The 17,135-nt window shown below is 40.5% G+C and overlaps 1 protein-coding gene across 2 annotated transcripts in view; it reads left to right on the top strand.

Annotated features, from left to right (window-relative positions):
• Nucleotides 1-17,135, top strand: part of LRP5 (LDL receptor related protein 5) — a 166,401-nt gene that overhangs the window by 47,284 nt on the left and 101,982 nt on the right. For both annotated transcript variants that reach the window (XM_042785220.1, XM_042785219.1), the window contains exons 3-5: nucleotides 6,242-6,439; nucleotides 10,264-10,460; nucleotides 12,430-12,561. In XM_042785220.1, the coding sequence (XP_042641154.1) occupies nucleotides 6,242-6,439; nucleotides 10,264-10,460; nucleotides 12,430-12,561 (527 nt within the window). The remainder of the gene's footprint in view (nucleotides 1-6,241; nucleotides 6,440-10,263; nucleotides 10,461-12,429; nucleotides 12,562-17,135) is intronic.

Below are 17,135 nucleotides of genomic sequence, written 5' to 3'. Positions count from 1 at the left end.
AATACTGGTTTTGATATTTTTAGCTCCTTACAGTTGTTATGGTATGCCCTGGCCCAGGGATATTTAAAACTGTGTAATTTACATTTAAAAACACCACCACCAACAACAAAATCAACCAAATAAAACCCCATAACTGTGCTTAGGCTCTTCATTATTTAGCATATAACTTTTCAACAGGCTTCCAAATCAGGGAGCATTCAGTAACACAGGTAGGTACTGGATTGAGATTCTTTGTTTAATCTACTGAATTTTCCTGAAACCTTACCTGAGCTACATATCCATTTTTTTTTTATAGTGAAATGAAAATGACAGGGATTGTTAATGTACTGGACACCAGCAAAAAAGGTTATATTTGAAAAACAAAAAAATCAGTCCCAAACCATCATCTGTCTCAGAAACATTGATGATGTCTAGACTGTTTCCAAGTGTTTGGATTTTGTTGAGGTCAATAAGAAATGTGGACTATTGAGCATGTCTGTCTGTTTGTCTTAAAAAAAAAAAAACTGTTTGGTTTTTTTTTGGTTGGTTGGTTGGTTGTTTTTTTTTTTACTTTTTTTTTTTCTTCTTCTGCAGAAATAATGTGTCAGTTACCACTCCAGGCTCCCAGATTAGGTAATCTTAATAGGTTTAAAGTCTATTAATTAACATTAATCTAAACCAGGTTCATATAAATCAGTTCCTCACATATAAACTGTTACAGTGCGCAGACTGATTTCTTCTCTAAGAAGCCACTTTGAACTTTTTGTCATGTTCTCCTCCCATCCATGAAGACCCAGCCAAAAATATCTGCTGTTTGTGCAAGAATTGATCCTGTGTCCTGGGGGCATTTGGAAGACGCAAAGTGTAAGACCTAATGGCTTCTACGGGATATTACTCAAATACTTAATTTCTCCACTGTTTTTCCTCTATGGCTCTTTATCTGATGAACCCAGCTAGTGCAAGCAGATTTCAGTAGTTTTGACAGAAGGTTCATTTTCTTAAACACATGCATGTGTTCTTTCAAGGTTAGGTATAAAGCCTTTGGCTTTCTCATGATAGCTACTCAAGTCAAAGAAGCTTCCACCCGCCACCCACGAAATTTTTATCTTGTGGTGTTAGTGTTCCAGTTAAGTTTGTGGTTCTGATTTAGCTAAGCTTGTGTCATTCTTTCCATAATAACTGTGGATTTTTTTTTTTTTTTTTTTTCTGTAGAATTTATAACATGCCCCAAGATTTCTGTCTTCAGCTGATTCTCAATATAGGGTGTCTCAGCCAGGATGCTGTTTGTACCTAATTTAGTTTGAACTAGCTTTGTCACTCGAAATAGAGGAGGGTAAAAAAAAAAGGAAAGCTTGACACTTTGTGCATTCTTTAAAATCCCACACAGGCATACATTTAAAACATGACATTTTATGGCCTATTAGAGTTTGATGTCGAATGATGTGTTGTGCCTTGTGTTGACCAAAAAACGTCAAAACAGCCTACATGTTATGGTGGGAGAAGAGCGATGAAGAGGACTGCCCAAGCTAATTGTAGAGTCCAAGGCCCTAATTTGTGAGTGATTTATCTAGGGGAAATTGGTGAGTAATGCCTCTTTCTCTGGGGAAGTTTCATAGGTGGCTTCATCTGTGTGGCTGCTGCTATTTGTTCCTTCTGTATAAGCACCACTTCTGTGGGACCATCAGTCAGACTGATCATTTGCTAAGGTAACTGTAAGTTTTTTGGTTTGTTTTCTTTTGGGGTGCTAATGTCAGCACCAGGGATAGGAATCAGGGAAGGAGCTGCCCCATTTGGCCGCGGCATGGCTTTAAATACACTTACATATACCAGAGCCTTCCACTCCTGCTGCAGAAAAAGCTGATCTTTCACAGTGATATCAAAACTGTCAGTTCAGGGTCTTGATGTGTTAAGAGATCCCCAAACCAGAGCTGATTTCCTATAATTCATGGCAATTCAGCGCCTGCTGCCTGCTGAAAGGGTGGAAACCTGTTGGAAAAGTGGAGGAAGTTAAGTGAAGACAAGATTTGCTTTTGCCATTCCATTGCTTGGCATGCTTTCCTGTGATGGACCACAGGGGTGCTGCATAGCACGTGGGGGAAATGAAACCATTACTTCAGTAGGTGCCTGATTTCTGCAGAAACTTGATATATTCTGAAAAGTTCACCAGGAATATCAGCTTTATGATACTTACGGGACTGCAGAGACACCCTACAGTCGGGACGAGGTGGTGACAGGGTAATGACAATCTTTTATGTGTTGCATTAAAGAAGTTCAGCTGGGAGAGAAGTGCTTTGAAAGAAAGCTGCCTGCATTCAGATTGTTCTGCATGTCGTCTAAACACATCTTCATCCTGTTAGCCTTCCTTTGTGGTACAGGTACTTTGCTAATACTGTGTAGTTTTAGGCCTTTGAGTGACACCGGCATTGATGAGGATTGAGCAAACTGAATCTGTACCTGCTAATGAGCTAAAATGTAAGGTTGTAATTTTCCTGTGGCAAATTTTTGTGTGAAGTTGAAAGTACTGCTTTTGTCCTGTGGCCAAGGATAAACACACATCACCTATGAAATTAGGCAACACATTTTGGCAGTGGGGGAGAGGCTCTTGAGGTGAAGCTCCTTTAATATCATAGATAAGCCATGAGGGCCCTCTGAGTTACAGATTATTTTTTCTTTCTTTTCTTAATCTGAATGCATTGAGCTCCGGGGCAGGCTGCAATGTTAATGGAAGGCTTGAGGAGAAGAATTTTGCTGAAGGGTAATTTGGGTGCTATTTTTTCATGCTTTTTATTTTAACCTGCTTTTAAGGTTTACTTGGATTTAGCTAGTTTTGTCTCTTTTGTTTTTGCTTTTAAATAACTGTCATGGGATTTTTTATTTTGATCTAAGCTCCTCTTTAGTCTGTATTTATACATTTCAGTATATGAATAAGTGTGGGACTGTCGTAGCCATATGATATAGCCCAAAGTCACCTTTAATAGCCAGGTTTTTCTTGATTCAAGTGTCCATCTTTTGTCCATCTTCATTCCTGTAGAGGTGGCTCAAGGTGTCCTTTCAATACTTCAAGCTAGTGCAGGTGAGCTGGATCAGAGAACTGATTTGACCTGACCAAAAATGAGTATTTGGCCGAATCTGTTTCACAGGCTGATTCACCAGCTGGGTCCTTAGACAGTTTTTTTTATGCCTGCTTTTCTCTGGTTTGTGTTGTTTGTCAATAGCTACTTCCCCACACAGTTTGAGCTGCCACAAATTACAGCCTGACTTGTTAAGGAAAACCAAAATGAGTGGGAATGTACATTCATAGGTTGTCCTGTGCACTGGGGCTGCTCAGTTACTGCTGCCACTTCTTCAGGAGCAGTCACTCTACCCTGGCTGCTGGAGCCGAGGTATCCTGGGGACACGAATCCAGGGCAGCCACTCTGAGGTGAGCTGTCTCAGAAGCCAGACGACTCACCTGCATGGGGATTTTACCGTTTCAATGAGAAAACTCCTTGCTTTACCCTCCCACACTCAAGTGTATGTGTATTGTGATACCAGTGAGTCACTTCTATCAGTCTGTCTATCTGTATTTTTATCTATATTCCCCTCTTCAGTGGGATAAACATGCTAACAATTAGATATGCCGCTATGATCAGAATGGTCTAAAGAGGTGCTGTGACTGCTGGAAGTACGGCTGTACATGCTGATCAGAGCATTTTAAGCCCAAGTGAGCTGAGGCGTGTGCTGAGGATAACTGTGCAGCTGCCTGTTTTTGCTTGGCCGAAGTGATGGCCTCAGCTGCATGTGAAGCAGCTACAGAGCTACGGCGGTTTACAGGAGCATCTTTTGTTGCGAAGGGGAGAACATCCTGCTGAGGAACATGATGACAATTACAAATGCAGTTGTCGTGGTTTAGGCCTGGTTGGCGACCAACCACAATGCAGCAGCTCTCTCTCCCTTCCCCTCCGGCAATGAGAAGGGACAGAGAGCCAGGCTTGGGGTTCGAGATAGGACTGGGGTGGGGAAAAATCCCCCTTTATGGTCACGAGCAAAAGGCAGACTCGTTAGGGGAAGGAAAAAAACATACATTTATTACAGATACTAACAACACATAATAGAGTAGGACCGTGAGAAGCGTTGCCACATCTTGAGAACACCTTCCCCCCACCCCTCCCTTCTTCCCGGGCTCAGCTCTGCTCCCGATATCTCTACCTCCTCCCCCAGGGGCGCAGGGGCAGGGAATGGGGGGTGCAGGCAGTGCTGCCACTTCCCTTCTCTTCGGTGAGGGGAGTGTCCAGAACTTGTTCCCCCTGCTCCATCGTGGTCCCCCTCTCACAGAAGACAGTCCTCCCCAAACTTTCTCCGATATGAGTTCCTCCCATGGGCTGCAGCGTTCCCCACACTGCTCCGTCATGGGTCACTAACTTTCTCCGACTGGATTCCCTCCCACGGGCTGCAGCCCTTCCCGAGCTGCTCCGGCGTGGGACACCCGCACATGCTGCAATCCTCCCAGTGCTGAATTACAGCAGCGGGGCTGCTTTTTCCCACAAGACCCCGGCCTTCTTCAGGCACAGAACCTTGATCATTCAAGCAGGAGCCACAGGCCATAAATCAGTGTCTGCTCCACCGTAGGTCTCCATGGGTGGCAGGGGGGGCCGCCCTGCTGTCTCCCCACAGGCTACAGGGGGGTCTCTGCCCTTGCACACCTCCCCCCTCCTTTCTTCCTCTGTTCCTCCACTGACCTTGGTGTTCACGCAGCTGCAGCAACTCCTCCTCACCAGTCCCACTGCCCGTCACCACGTCCCTTCTTAAATACGTTATCGCAGAGGCGCAGCTGATGGGCTCAATTTCCCAAACAGAAGTGGAGCTGACGTGGAACTGGGGGAGCTTCGAGAAGCTTCTCACAGGGGGCCGCCCCGATAGCCCCCTCCCCTGCCACCAAAAAACTCCACCACTCACTCAACCCAGGACATTAGTCCCCAATTCATTCCCAAACTGGATGGCATTCTCTTTCGTTAAAGAAACTGTGAAACTTTTTTCCTACATGTGTGTTCACAATGCACATTCATTTACTTCCTTTATGGTTCCTAGCATGGTTGCATAGTCAGTGCTGTCTTCTTCAGGGTATCTGAGGGTCTGAGATAATCCAGGTTATGAAAAATGTGGCCAAGCAAGGGCTCTGCAAGACTGAATAGATGTGTCTTTACCGTGCTTTTCGGAGCTCTGGTGATAGCAGGACTTAGCTTAGATGTGGCTCAGTGCACTTACCCAGCTGGTGCCCATCTGGCACTGCTGTTGATCTGATAAAGTGCAATGAACCTGGAGTGTTGGTGCGTCTGGTGCACAAACACCTCATTTTGTTTGAGGGCTCACTCAGGTCAAAGGCTTCCTGACACAGACCCTGCCAGAAATGCCTGTATCAGCATTGGGAAGGCCAAGTTGTTTCTCTGACTGGCCTGAGGGAACTGTGCAAGGGGTTGGCTGTGTTGTGTTTGCACCCCTGGCATGCTGAATTTGCAACCTGGATATATGGCTCTTGGTAATGTTTGCCAGCTGGGAACTGACTGTCATCTTCTGATCAGACAATTTCTCTCAACTTTTCATGCAGATGTTGTACAGTCTCAACTTTTCTTGCAGATGTTGTGTGATTTGCCACATTTTGATCTGGTCCTTTCCAATTGATGCGTGCTGTCAGTGTCTCTGTTCAGGCTACTTAAATTGCCCATGGGTGAAGTGACAGGGAAACTGGAACATAAATGGCAGGGGAAAAAAAGCACCCACAAATTTAATGTCATTCTAAGTATGTGCAAATTCATAATTTATTTACTGTCAGAAACAAATTTCCAGGGCACTTGATTGTATTCTTTTCTGTGTACAGACTTGCAAAAGCAAGTTCAACTATGGTCGTTGCCTGCTTGGATAGGTAATTAGTTGCTTCGGAATGTGATTTGGGGTATTACCTTGTAATAGCTGGCCACACAAGGATGATGCTCAGTTGTAAATGCTTATGACAATCAAGTAGTTGAAAGGGAATGGGAATACATTATGCAGAGGCAATGCTTGTGAGAGATGCTCCCATGAAGGACTTTTTTGGCACCCCCTGGAGCTGTGGTTTGACTTATGTTACTGAGTATGTTAAAGTTTTGGGGATATACTTTTATGTGTATACACCACTCTATGTATATACACTTATGGGCTTTGCAAAGAGCTGCTATCCCTTCTGTTCTTAAACCTAATCAACATGGATTGTGATTTAATTTGTGTGCATCTCCGATTTCTTTTTCAGATACATGTATTGGACTGACTGGGGTGAAACACCCAGAATAGAACGGGCAGGAATGGACAGCAGCACGCGAAAAATAATTGTTGATTCAGATATTTATTGGCCAAATGGACTCACGATAGATCTTGATGAGCAGAAACTTTACTGGGCTGATGCAAAACTGAGTTTCATTCATAGGGCAAATCTGGATGGTTCCTTTAGGTAAGTTTCCTTTAGTCATTAGTATGGTGTAAGTTATTTCTCACCTCCTGCATTCATTTTGAACTGAAGCAATTTTTTTTTTCGGTAATCTAGAATAACTCCAATACCTTATTGTTCTTTTTAAATGCAATTGTTAAAGCCTTGCAAAAAAGTAAAATAGCCTCAGATCCGATAAAACTGGTTTTAAAAGTAAGACTATTTGTATTAATATTTCACTATAGACTATTTACAGCCTGCTTGTACAGCCGCATTTTTTATTTTGGGGCTGGTATTTGTCTTGAAAATAGTTGGAGATGCTTATCCTTGGCCCTAAGCAATCTAACATTTAACCAGTGACTGGGACTTTGCAGTATTGTCACACATTGAGACACACTTGTCTTTGGCCCCATCTAAAGATGTCCTTTGTGGCATGCCTGTAAATAAAGCAACTTTAGCTTATTTCAGACTACAAGCAAGCAGGAAGCAGATTTTCCTAAAGCTTAATAGAAAGCACAGAATGGAAGTTTTGGTTAGTGGCTCCTGTCCAAGTGTGCTGTTGGTTGAGTTTTGGCTTTTGTAGACACAGAGAGGTGACGCTTCAGACAGGGCAGACCTTGATGTTTGAGACTCCAGCTACTCAGTGTTCAGTGGGCATGTTGTGTTGGTCCTGAAGGGTGAGTGTCATCTGAGAGTGAAATGTTCTGCCGAGGAGGCAGGTCTCTGCATTCTGGTCTGGCTTTGGTCTTCGGATAGTTTAAAATGACATTTTAATTTTCATGATTTTGTAACATTTTAAATGTCTGTGTTATGAAATCTTTTCGCTTTGGTAAAAAGTTGGAGCAGTTTTACTTTGCACATACCTGTGTAATGGAATAACATGCCTCCCCCCAAACCCACTGCATTTTCCGTGGTGTTTTTCAGGTTTTTTTACCAAGGTGCATTCTGTGCGTGATTTTCACACTTGTAAAAGAAGAATAACAATATTGATATTCTTTATAAAACACTCGTAAGAGCTAGGTAATGGTGGCATTGTAGTAAGTGATAAGTACTGACTGAGAGTCAGAAGTATAGACAAGGGAAAAGGCCTGTGCGGAAGGGTGTGGTAGCTCAAAGGCTGGTTGCAGGTTCATAGAAAGAAAATGCTCTCTCAAAATTCAAATTTTAAGAGAGACTTTTGTACAGTACAACATGAATAAATTTTTCTGATTTGGGGGCAAGTGGCAGAGGGTAAGGTTTCCAGGGTGGTTCTGCAGTTACCGTGCACATACACATTGTATAAACTTTACTTGCATGTATGTGTCGAAACTTAAAGTTGTAATTGGAAAGTAAAATTTATTTTGCTTATTTTAAGGTAGAGGAAGGCTACCTGAAAGAGAGCGAGCCTTTGAATGCAGTAATTTCAGCAATCTGTCCAAATTACTTTGTGATCGATTAGTGCTTGTCCACCACCTTCCAAGCAGTTTTCTATTGAACCATAAATGAAACAGTATGCCGGAAAAAATTTACGTATTTTCCATAAAACAAAACAAAACAAAACAAAACAAAACCAATAGCTCATTGGTATACACTGCTTACATATTTTACTCAACTGCTGGAGAGTGTAAATGTGCACTTGAGGTCAGGATATTGCTATGCATGATGCATTGAGTCTAACTGCACGTGGACTTTTAGGTGGTATCCAATGTAATAGCTTGATGTCCGTTAGCTGTGTGCATTTTATGTTGTTACCATATGGTAATTCCTTCTTAAAATGCTATGCATATTAGTAAAATACCATGAATATTGATCTTAACTCTAACTCTTTTAAAACAAAATTGTTATTTATGCTTTTTTTCCCTTCCACTGATCAGTTGAAACAGAAGTCTGTGAAGATGGCACTCAGGTTCTGGTGTCGAGGTAGACTTCAATAATGATTCAAACTAGATGATAGCTTTGGAGGTTGCCTCTGTTCCTTAAGCACAGAACAAAATAAATTTCACTCAGACTTGTCAACAAAGAAATCTTACGGAGTTTCGAATGCTTCTACCCCTGCGGTCTTATAATCACTTGAGAATTCAAGTAAAAAGGAAATTGGCGTTCTGCATGGTGGATTAATGTTACTGGAGCAATCTGCCTGTTACATTTTAGCAAGCTTCAGTTTGCAAGCACATTGGCTAGAACTGTTTAAAAGGATGTAATTACAGGAGAAAGGGAGACCTAGTATCTAAGAATGATGGAAATAGGGGCAATACATAATGGAAAACAGCTGCTAGGATACTGGAATACAGCCACTGCTGGTACTAGTAACAAAGCAACATCAAGGGTGAGAGTGGAAAGAGAAAGTGAAATCAGTATTTCTAGTTATTCTATCATATTTTATGATGAAAAAGTAGTGCTAATTTGAAGGACAGAAATTTTAAAGCAGTTTCAATTTTATCTCTAGAACAGACAGAAGAATAATAATTTTCTTTTCTTTTCTTTTCTTTCTTTTTTTTTTTGTTTTTTCCACGTTTGTACATGTATATGCAAATACTTGTTTGCATGTGTCAGTCTGTTTTAAAGTTGACCACGTCTGAATAGCTATGAAGAATTTTGGGGGTACTTTTTATATTCTCACCTGCTTCTCCTCTCCCTTCCCCCCCCACCCCAACACTGCAAATGATATCTGTGCTGCTCAACATGAAACAGAATCCTCTCTGTACCAAATGTTAGCTGTTTGGTTTGTTTGTTTGTTTGTTTGTTTATTTGTTTGGTTTTTTTATTTATTTTATTTTATTTTTTATTATTTTTGTTAATTTCTTCAATGGAAACAATTTAAATGCAAATCTGAATATAGGTATAAGAAAAATATGTTCCTCACTTTCCTTCAGCATATCGCTGAGGCTTCAGCTTTCTCAAAGTTGTATGATGAAAAATTTTGAATACTGGTTTGCTGTGACAGAACACTGGTTTAGAAGTTGTGTGTATGCCTTTGTGTTTGTGCATACATAAAATGCATGAATTTTGTGAAAACTGAGTTCATATTGTTTTGACTGAGGAATTGTCAGATATGTTTTCACTGACTTAGTAAATGTCTCCAAAACTACTGAATCTAAATTATACAAATTTTTTGCCATATATATAAATTCGGGGATCCTGTGAGCTTAGAAAACATGTTGGAAATGTCATGTGTTTTGTGGTTTTCAGTTCAGCCAATAACCAATGTGAAAATATATGCATCCCCAGAAAAGCAGTGTCACTGAATGACTTTGTTGAAAAATATATGAAATATTTCTGATTTATATTAATGATAAATATTTAGTCTTAGAAAAGGTATAAATGACCCTTGCTCTACATTTAAAAAAAAATAATCTGTAAAACATTTGTCTCTGCTGCTGACCAAGAGAGGTAATTTAAAGAGACTCTTGGGTCATTTCTTTCTTTTCCTGCTGGAAGAAAAGACTGAGTGCAACTGAAGTCCTGGGCAAAGATGTCATATATTGCACAGAGGGACAAAAAAAGTAATGCTTTAACTGGAGGAGCACTCTTCGGACCTGTGTTTCCTCAAAAAGGCAGTTGTGTTTGGATATTTCAGTAGCCCTGTTAAGGAACCTCATTGTGGATTTTCAGAGGTCAGTGGAGCTGAATCAGGTACTGTGTCGCTATGAAAGTCAGTAGATTTGTGTCCTTATTGCTATGAAGGGGAGAAGGCTTGTTTTACATCTATTAGTCTGATTATCACTTTTATCACCAGGTGAATCTTCTGGTCCGGTGAATTTGTTATAAGAAGTTGATTCCTATATGAGTTTTTGCAAAGCCAGATTTTTTTCTGCACGGAAACAAGTGGAATCAATACATTCTTAATCCTTGCTCTTTCTTTCATGTAGGCAAAAAGTTGTTGAAGGTAGTCTTACCCATCCCTTTGCACTGACGTTGTCTGGTGACACTTTGTATTGGACGGACTGGCAAACGCGCTCCATTCATGCCTGTAACAAAAGGACAGGAGAGAAAAGGAGAGAAATACTGTCTGCCCTCTACTCACCGATGGACATCCAGGTCTTAAGTCCAGACCGGCAGCCATACTGTAGGTTTTGCTTTTTGCATGACTGTTACTTACCTATCAGGAAAAACTTTAATCATAAAAATGGTTAGTGTGAAGTTGTAAGGCTCTGAACACTTGCCAGGGGATTGGTTGCTAAAGGTATAAGTACCCGAATCCTGTACCTTTCTCTGAAAATTCCACTGAATGATGAGCTTGCCTATCATCCCAGTCGGTAACAAAACCCAAAATCCAGTGCAGTACTTCAACGACCTCTTTTGATTTGGAATATCTGAATGAGAATGATAAAGACTCAGTCTCTTTAACACCATTATTTTAAGGACAACTGAAGAAAATGCATATCATTACTTTTTTTTTTTTTTTTTTTCTCTAAATAAGTAAAATCACCACCAAATATGTAATGTTCATTTTTTACCTTTAAGTGCAGTTTTTCCAGTCAGGATTTCATCCTGTTTGTCTTCAATGTGTAACAACTAGTTTATAAAGGTATCAGTATGGAAGGGACATAGTTCTGAGCTTTTATATGAAACACATATGTGCCTCTGTTTTTTATGATGCTACTTCAAAGGCAGGCAGGTGTAGAGAATTGAGAATGGGATGAGGCTATATATATTTTGTATATGCATGAGATTGCATGTAGTGGTTGGTCTAGGTTTTTCTTAGGATTGTGAGAATGGGGCTTAAAAGCAATGGTGTGGAAATAGATATAACTGAGTAGCTATGGGAAAAATCATCTCTTGCCTAGGGGACATACCCTTGCCATTTGGATTGACTTCTTTATTTATGCCAGCTGCAAAGTATGCTTCCCTAAAGATAACGTTTGTTATTGCAGTAAAGCTTGTAGGATGTCAGTAAGAAGGCTTGGAAGTAATCAAAAGGAGTTTGGAGATCATCTTGGTGATAGAACATATGCAAGTTTTCATTGAAGTTGTCAGTTATGCACAGCACTCTGGTTTATCTTATGGCTCCAGATAGGAGTTTGTCTGTGCTGAATTCTTGTCATTGCTTTTTCTTCAGGGAATGTCCCAGCCTTGGGTCATAGTATTTCTGGGTCAGTCACAAAGAAAATATGGAGCATAGGGGAATACCATATGCTGAAAGTAGCTCAGATGCCATTGACTTCATTAGGATCATGCTTGGATTCATTCCTCTCCCTTTTTTTCCTCTTTGTGACTGTCAGTAGAAGTAAAACCAGCCAAATTAGCCAGAAATGTGGTTTTATATTAAAGCACTTCAGATGCTTACTAAAACTATGATTAATTTTGGAGGGAACTTGCACAACTTGCAGTGTAATTTTTTTTTTTTTTTAAATAGCTGGCAATATTCCCCATAATAATTTATGGTTACAGTTTCATCTCTTGCTGCCATTTTTTTCCCCATGTAAATGAGATAGGTGTGTGCAGTTGTTGTGTGTCTGTTCTCTGTCCCCTGCCATTTTTTTTTTTCCCCACATTTTAAAAATTGCTGATTTTACATATTGCTCCTCTGGATTTCCTGGTTATTCAGGGATACGTCTTGCTGTGAAAGCTTTGCAGTTGGAAAAGATGTTTCCAACATGCAACACTACTGTAATGTAGGAATTGTACAAATTGTTATGTTCTCCTTTCTTTCATAGAACTGGTCACCTACCCCCTCCCCCTATCACCATCCTCCAAGCCCTGTTTTCCATTCTCATGATGCTTAGCAGACCCAGCATCCACAAAGTAATGGAGATGGCCAAAGCTCTTAGCTGTGTTCAGCGTTAGAAACATTGAAAGAACTGTATAGTGAGAATTTGCTGAGCTGTCAGCTTTTTCAAAATCAGCTTTTGCGTGCATCCCAGTTTAGGTGCCCCTAGCAGTAAGATGTTGGGGAGGGGGGTTTGTGGTTCCTCTGTCTTTTAGCACTAAGGCTTCTGCCAGTCATCTGGGGTCTATAATTTATTCCTTATAGAGAAAAAAAGGGCTTTAGGTGTTCTAGAAAAATCAAAATAAATCTGTTTGGTTTCTTGAAGTTCACACTCCATGTGAAGAGAACAACGGTGGTTGCTCCCATCTGTGCCTGCTGTCTCCAAGAGACCCCTTTTACAGCTGTGCCTGTCCCACTGGTGTGCAGCTAGAAGACGATGGCAGGACGTGCAAATCAGGTAGGATCTTGGCTTTTCTACAGTGACAGTGTCAATTTGGTTTGGGTTTGCCGCTTAAAAGTTGAGCCTTGAAGAAGTAGGCTGAGAGGAACTGCCTGACACACTGAAATGTCACTCTTGTCCTGATGAAGATGACAGAAATTTTGCACCCAAATCTTCTGCCAAGCTACCAAAGATGGTGATTTTTATGAACTAAAGTGATCCCTTGCATCAGAAATCGGAGAATTTTGACTGTATTTTGTGTTGCCAGTTCTCTGTAGGCATGAAGTAGTATGTACAGCCCATTGCAGAAGGATTTTATTAGAAGTAAGCTATTGTAGGACATCTTTCCATTTGGACAATGGACCATGGGTGGACTTGTGCTCCCTCTCATTCACTGTCTAGTAGTGGTCAATGATGCAGTAGTGGTGGCTGAGTTGTTGCCTTACAGTTGTACCCCAGTTAGCAATATGCTCGAGACATGTTCTGCACACAGATGTGTCAAAAAATTGTTCAAGGCCATGTCCATGTGCCTGTGGACTAATTTAGAGGTAACCCAGTGAATTGCCGGTTCAATTAGTTTTGTAATTAAATAATCTGTAAAGAAAAATTAAAAATTAAGATTTAAACTAGAAATACCATTTTTCTGGTTCTGAAGATTAGTCATCCCTCTGTTTCCCTTTGAGCTGCTATGTGGGAAGGACTTAAGAGAAAATTGCACTGGGGATTTTTTCTTCCTGGATGTAGTTTGTCTTTTTTGTACATTATAGTTAATTTTAAAAAATGAGGCAGGGCTTTGTGTGAAGAGGCTTATAAAGTAATGTTCTAGGTGGCTGTTCCATGTCACTGAGAAAGAGGAGAGGCTTGTGTATTACAAGCAGAAAGCTGTGGAGAGAATAATAGCTAGAGTATAAGCTTTGATTGGAAAGTGTAACTAGATGCATATTTCGTATCCATAAATTGAACGAATCTAGTGGTATACTTTGGAAGCTTGGTTTTATCATTGATCAGGAAGCCTCTTTTTAAGATGATTCTTACAAAAGCAGGCAATTAACACTGATGGCAGCAGGACTCTAGGAGGCAAGGTTTTGGAGAACATTCTGCCAGCAGACTAAAATGCACTCTGTTGCCTGTCTCTGATGCGTTTTCAATGAATCTAGTCAAAGAGTGTAGTGGTTTTCTGATGTGGCTTGATTCCTCTGAGTACTAAAGCAAGTGTAATAGATTCCTTTAATTTGTGAACTTGAAGCAGAATTTGAACACTGAACCTTCAGGGTTTAAGGGCCAGCTTTATTAGCTCCTCCTGCTGCAATTGAAAGGCTTATAAGGTAGTTCTTGCAGCTGCTGAAAGACCTTTCTCTTTCCTCCTTCCAGCCTTGGAAAGCTTCCCTTTCACAGCTTTTAAAAAAACATTGCTGAATGCTCAGGACAACCTTTTTAGACGTTCATATTGGCATCGTGTTTCTGGCAGTGGGAATGAAGGTCAGCCCGCTTTTGCTGTTTTGGCAGATAGCACAAGCAAAAGTGACTGCTTATACTGTGCTTTCACCTTTGTATTGTCAGGCCAGACAATCTGTCAAGGGTATTCTGTCAAAGGAGGGCAAAAAAGTGGGATGGGAACAGGAAATCTGGTTTTGCATAAGAATGTGGCCTTTTGGTTCAGTTTTATGGATTATTTCTTTCCCAAGCTCCTCATCTTTTGTTGTCCTGTCTGCCTTATGCCAACATTCATGTGCTTCTCTTTCCCCTCTTATTAATTAACTCATTGGTTGCAAGGAACTGACTTTTTGTTCTCTGCATGAGTCTTTTGTAGTAAGGTTGTATCAGGAACTACGGATGCAACAGTGTTGACCACCTCTCCCTGTTGTTCCTTGTTGGCTTGGGCAAAATGCAAAAGCACAAAGTCACTTGGGCATATCAGCTTCTTTGACATCAGGCTTTTAGGTGAATTACACAAATGCTACTGGGGATTTGTCTGCAAAAGGAAGAAGCATTCTGTTCTCAAAATCTGTGTCCACGTGGGGAGTCTACTGGTGCAAATATAGTTATATAATGTTACTGTATAACTGTCAGAAAACATTCTTGTATGGAAAAACTCTGAGGCTCTTAGGCAATTTCAGGTCTCTTGGATATTGAAGAATACATATATTGGTACTGTGCAGGTATAAGTGCTCTGTAGCTCTTTACAGAGTGTTGAATGGTAATGGGCCTAGGTAATTAAGAAAACATGAATTCAAGGACAGGCTGTGCCACTGTTTGCTTTGCTGTGGGTTGTACCTGTATGCATTGAAACTTCAAAACTGGGTTTTTACATTTTTTCTAAACATATAACTGTTGATATGCTGAAGCCGTAAGTATTGTGTCTGTGTTAATAGTTCATTATTGTGTAGTTTTGGCTTTCAGTGTTGATTCATTCTTGTTTTCTCTCTGGTTCTAAACAGTAGCTCTGAGTAAATGAAAAAAAAAAAAAAGTAGTTCTACAGTAGTAGATATCTATCACTAATAACAGATATTAAATATATGGGTATGTTGCAAGTGACATCAAGTATAAGTTCCTCTCTGGGAATATGTGCTAGTTTTGTTCAGGTGGGTGTTTTGTGTTGCTTCCCTCCAGACATGTGATATTAAGTCTGTTTTCCTTTCTTGTCTGTGAAAATGCTCTGGACTTGTTTGAAGTTCCCTCAGAGGGGTTATAAGTTTGGAAAGTAAGTCAGCTACACCTGACCATGTACCCTTAGTAAAGTGAGCATTCAAGGTGTTGTCTTTGGAATTAAGAAGTTGTGTTGGACTACTACTGTCTTGGTGGATGTGTCCAAATACACATTTTCAGATATATATCTGAACGCAATCTTGCCTGTGTAGAAGATAATGAAGTCACAGTTTGTAATGCCCATCAGAGCCAAATAACTTTAGTCTGAGCCTGTGGAGGGTGGCCTAGTGAGTACTAACTCTTAGTATGTCATAACCTCCAGGGATGACTAACCTCTGAAATTCTCTATTTCAAAACAGAGCTTCCATTCTTAGACCAGGTGAATTTCTTGATTTATGGAGGTTGTTTGTTTGGTTTGTTTGGTTGTGTTTTTTAAATTTGCTTTTATTTTGTTTGAAAGTCTCTAAGCCTGCTTGAGCAATGGCATGAGTGAGAAAGGAACAAAGGTTTCGATGCAGTCATTTAAAAGGGATGAGTAATTCTACCTAATTAGCTCTTTCTTTATGCAGTCATAAAATTGTAAGCCTGCCTTAGTTAATCTTCAGTTTCTTGCTTTAGATGTTTTCTGATGCAAATAATCAGTCTTAAGACCAACGTAAAAATTATGTGTGTTCTGTACATATTTTCAAGGAAGCAAAGTTTGGTTTGATCAGCAATGAACAGGCAAATAGGCCTGTTTAGAAAGAAGAACGTAAGTGTGGAAATTCTAAAAGCTTGGGACCTTCTTGCGGTCATTTTGCTGACTTAGGGCTATCCTGAGGTTTTTCTTTCTTTCTTTGTTTAAGGATCATGTTTATCTTTTTTATGAACAGAATTATTTGGATTCATGACTCTTTTGTTTGTCTGTGAGGGCTCCTTTCAGGAAGCTGTTCCTTCTCCTTCTGTCCTAAGGATCCCTCCCTAGGTTTCAGTGAGCTCTGCTGTTGGGCTAGTAGTAGTTTGAAGTGTTGTGAGAAAGATAAAGGTGTTAATAGCTAGTGTCATGTCTCCAACAGTAAACCATTTGAACCTTTCTTACCTTGCAGGACAGAGTCTTCAGGTAATAGCTGCATATCATCTCCTTTAAGCAGCTTCACTTGCCTCATGCTTCTCATTCTTGCTTTCCTTGGTGCACAGTATGAATTTATCTGTTTCTGACTGCAGCTCTGGTGAACCTTTGATATATTTTGTACCACTTAATATGAGTATTTCCAGGCAAAATGGAGCCATGATCTTTCCATCCTGTTCTGCTTTCATGGGGAGCGGGTTTGCTTTGCTCTGCTAGGCAGAGGTACAGTCTCAAAGTGTTGGATGACTCCCTCTGCTTTTTCCTTCACTCTTTGGCTTGACCATGTGGTTCAGTTTAATCACATTCAAGCAAGCCTAGAGGTTTGTTGTATATCTTGTCAGCTAATTGTGATTAAACCCTGATCCCAGTCTCTCGTACAACAGCTATCTGTATGTATCCTTCCAAGATTGAGCTGGTTTCTGTAAACAGCATTCAGCAGCCTGTTTCTCTTAAGGTTTCTGGAAAATACATAGTTTCCTTCTGCCGTATTCGGTGTTGCTGGCATACAGTTATTGCTCCAGGCCTTCTAGAAGAATGTCAAAAGCCTCATCTTTTTTCTTAGCAGTGGGTATATTTCCCTGTAAGTAGCCACTGACTTCCTAAATCCGCTCTGCCTGTTACTGTTGCATTCCCAAAGGATCTTACTCTCATTGCACATCATTTTCTGGTATCTTGGTACCAGGTAAGTCAATTGTATATGAACTAAAATTAATTTGACAGAATTTAAAAACCTATCATCCATGGCTGATACCACAAAACATTTTGAGTGAAAGCTCCAATACTCCCCACCTCATTCTCCCAGGTTTTTACTAGCTTGTCTCTAAGGCTGTGTAGCTG

This window comes from Tyto alba, unplaced genomic scaffold (assembly GCF_018691265.1).
Source record: "Tyto alba isolate M040663 unplaced genomic scaffold, T.alba_DEE_v4.0 Super-Scaffold_8, whole genome shotgun sequence".
Lineage (NCBI taxonomy): Eukaryota > Metazoa > Chordata > Aves > Strigiformes > Tytonidae > Tyto > Tyto alba.
Note: the sequence above shows the minus strand (reverse complement) of the source record. Positions and strands in the feature narration are given on the sequence as shown.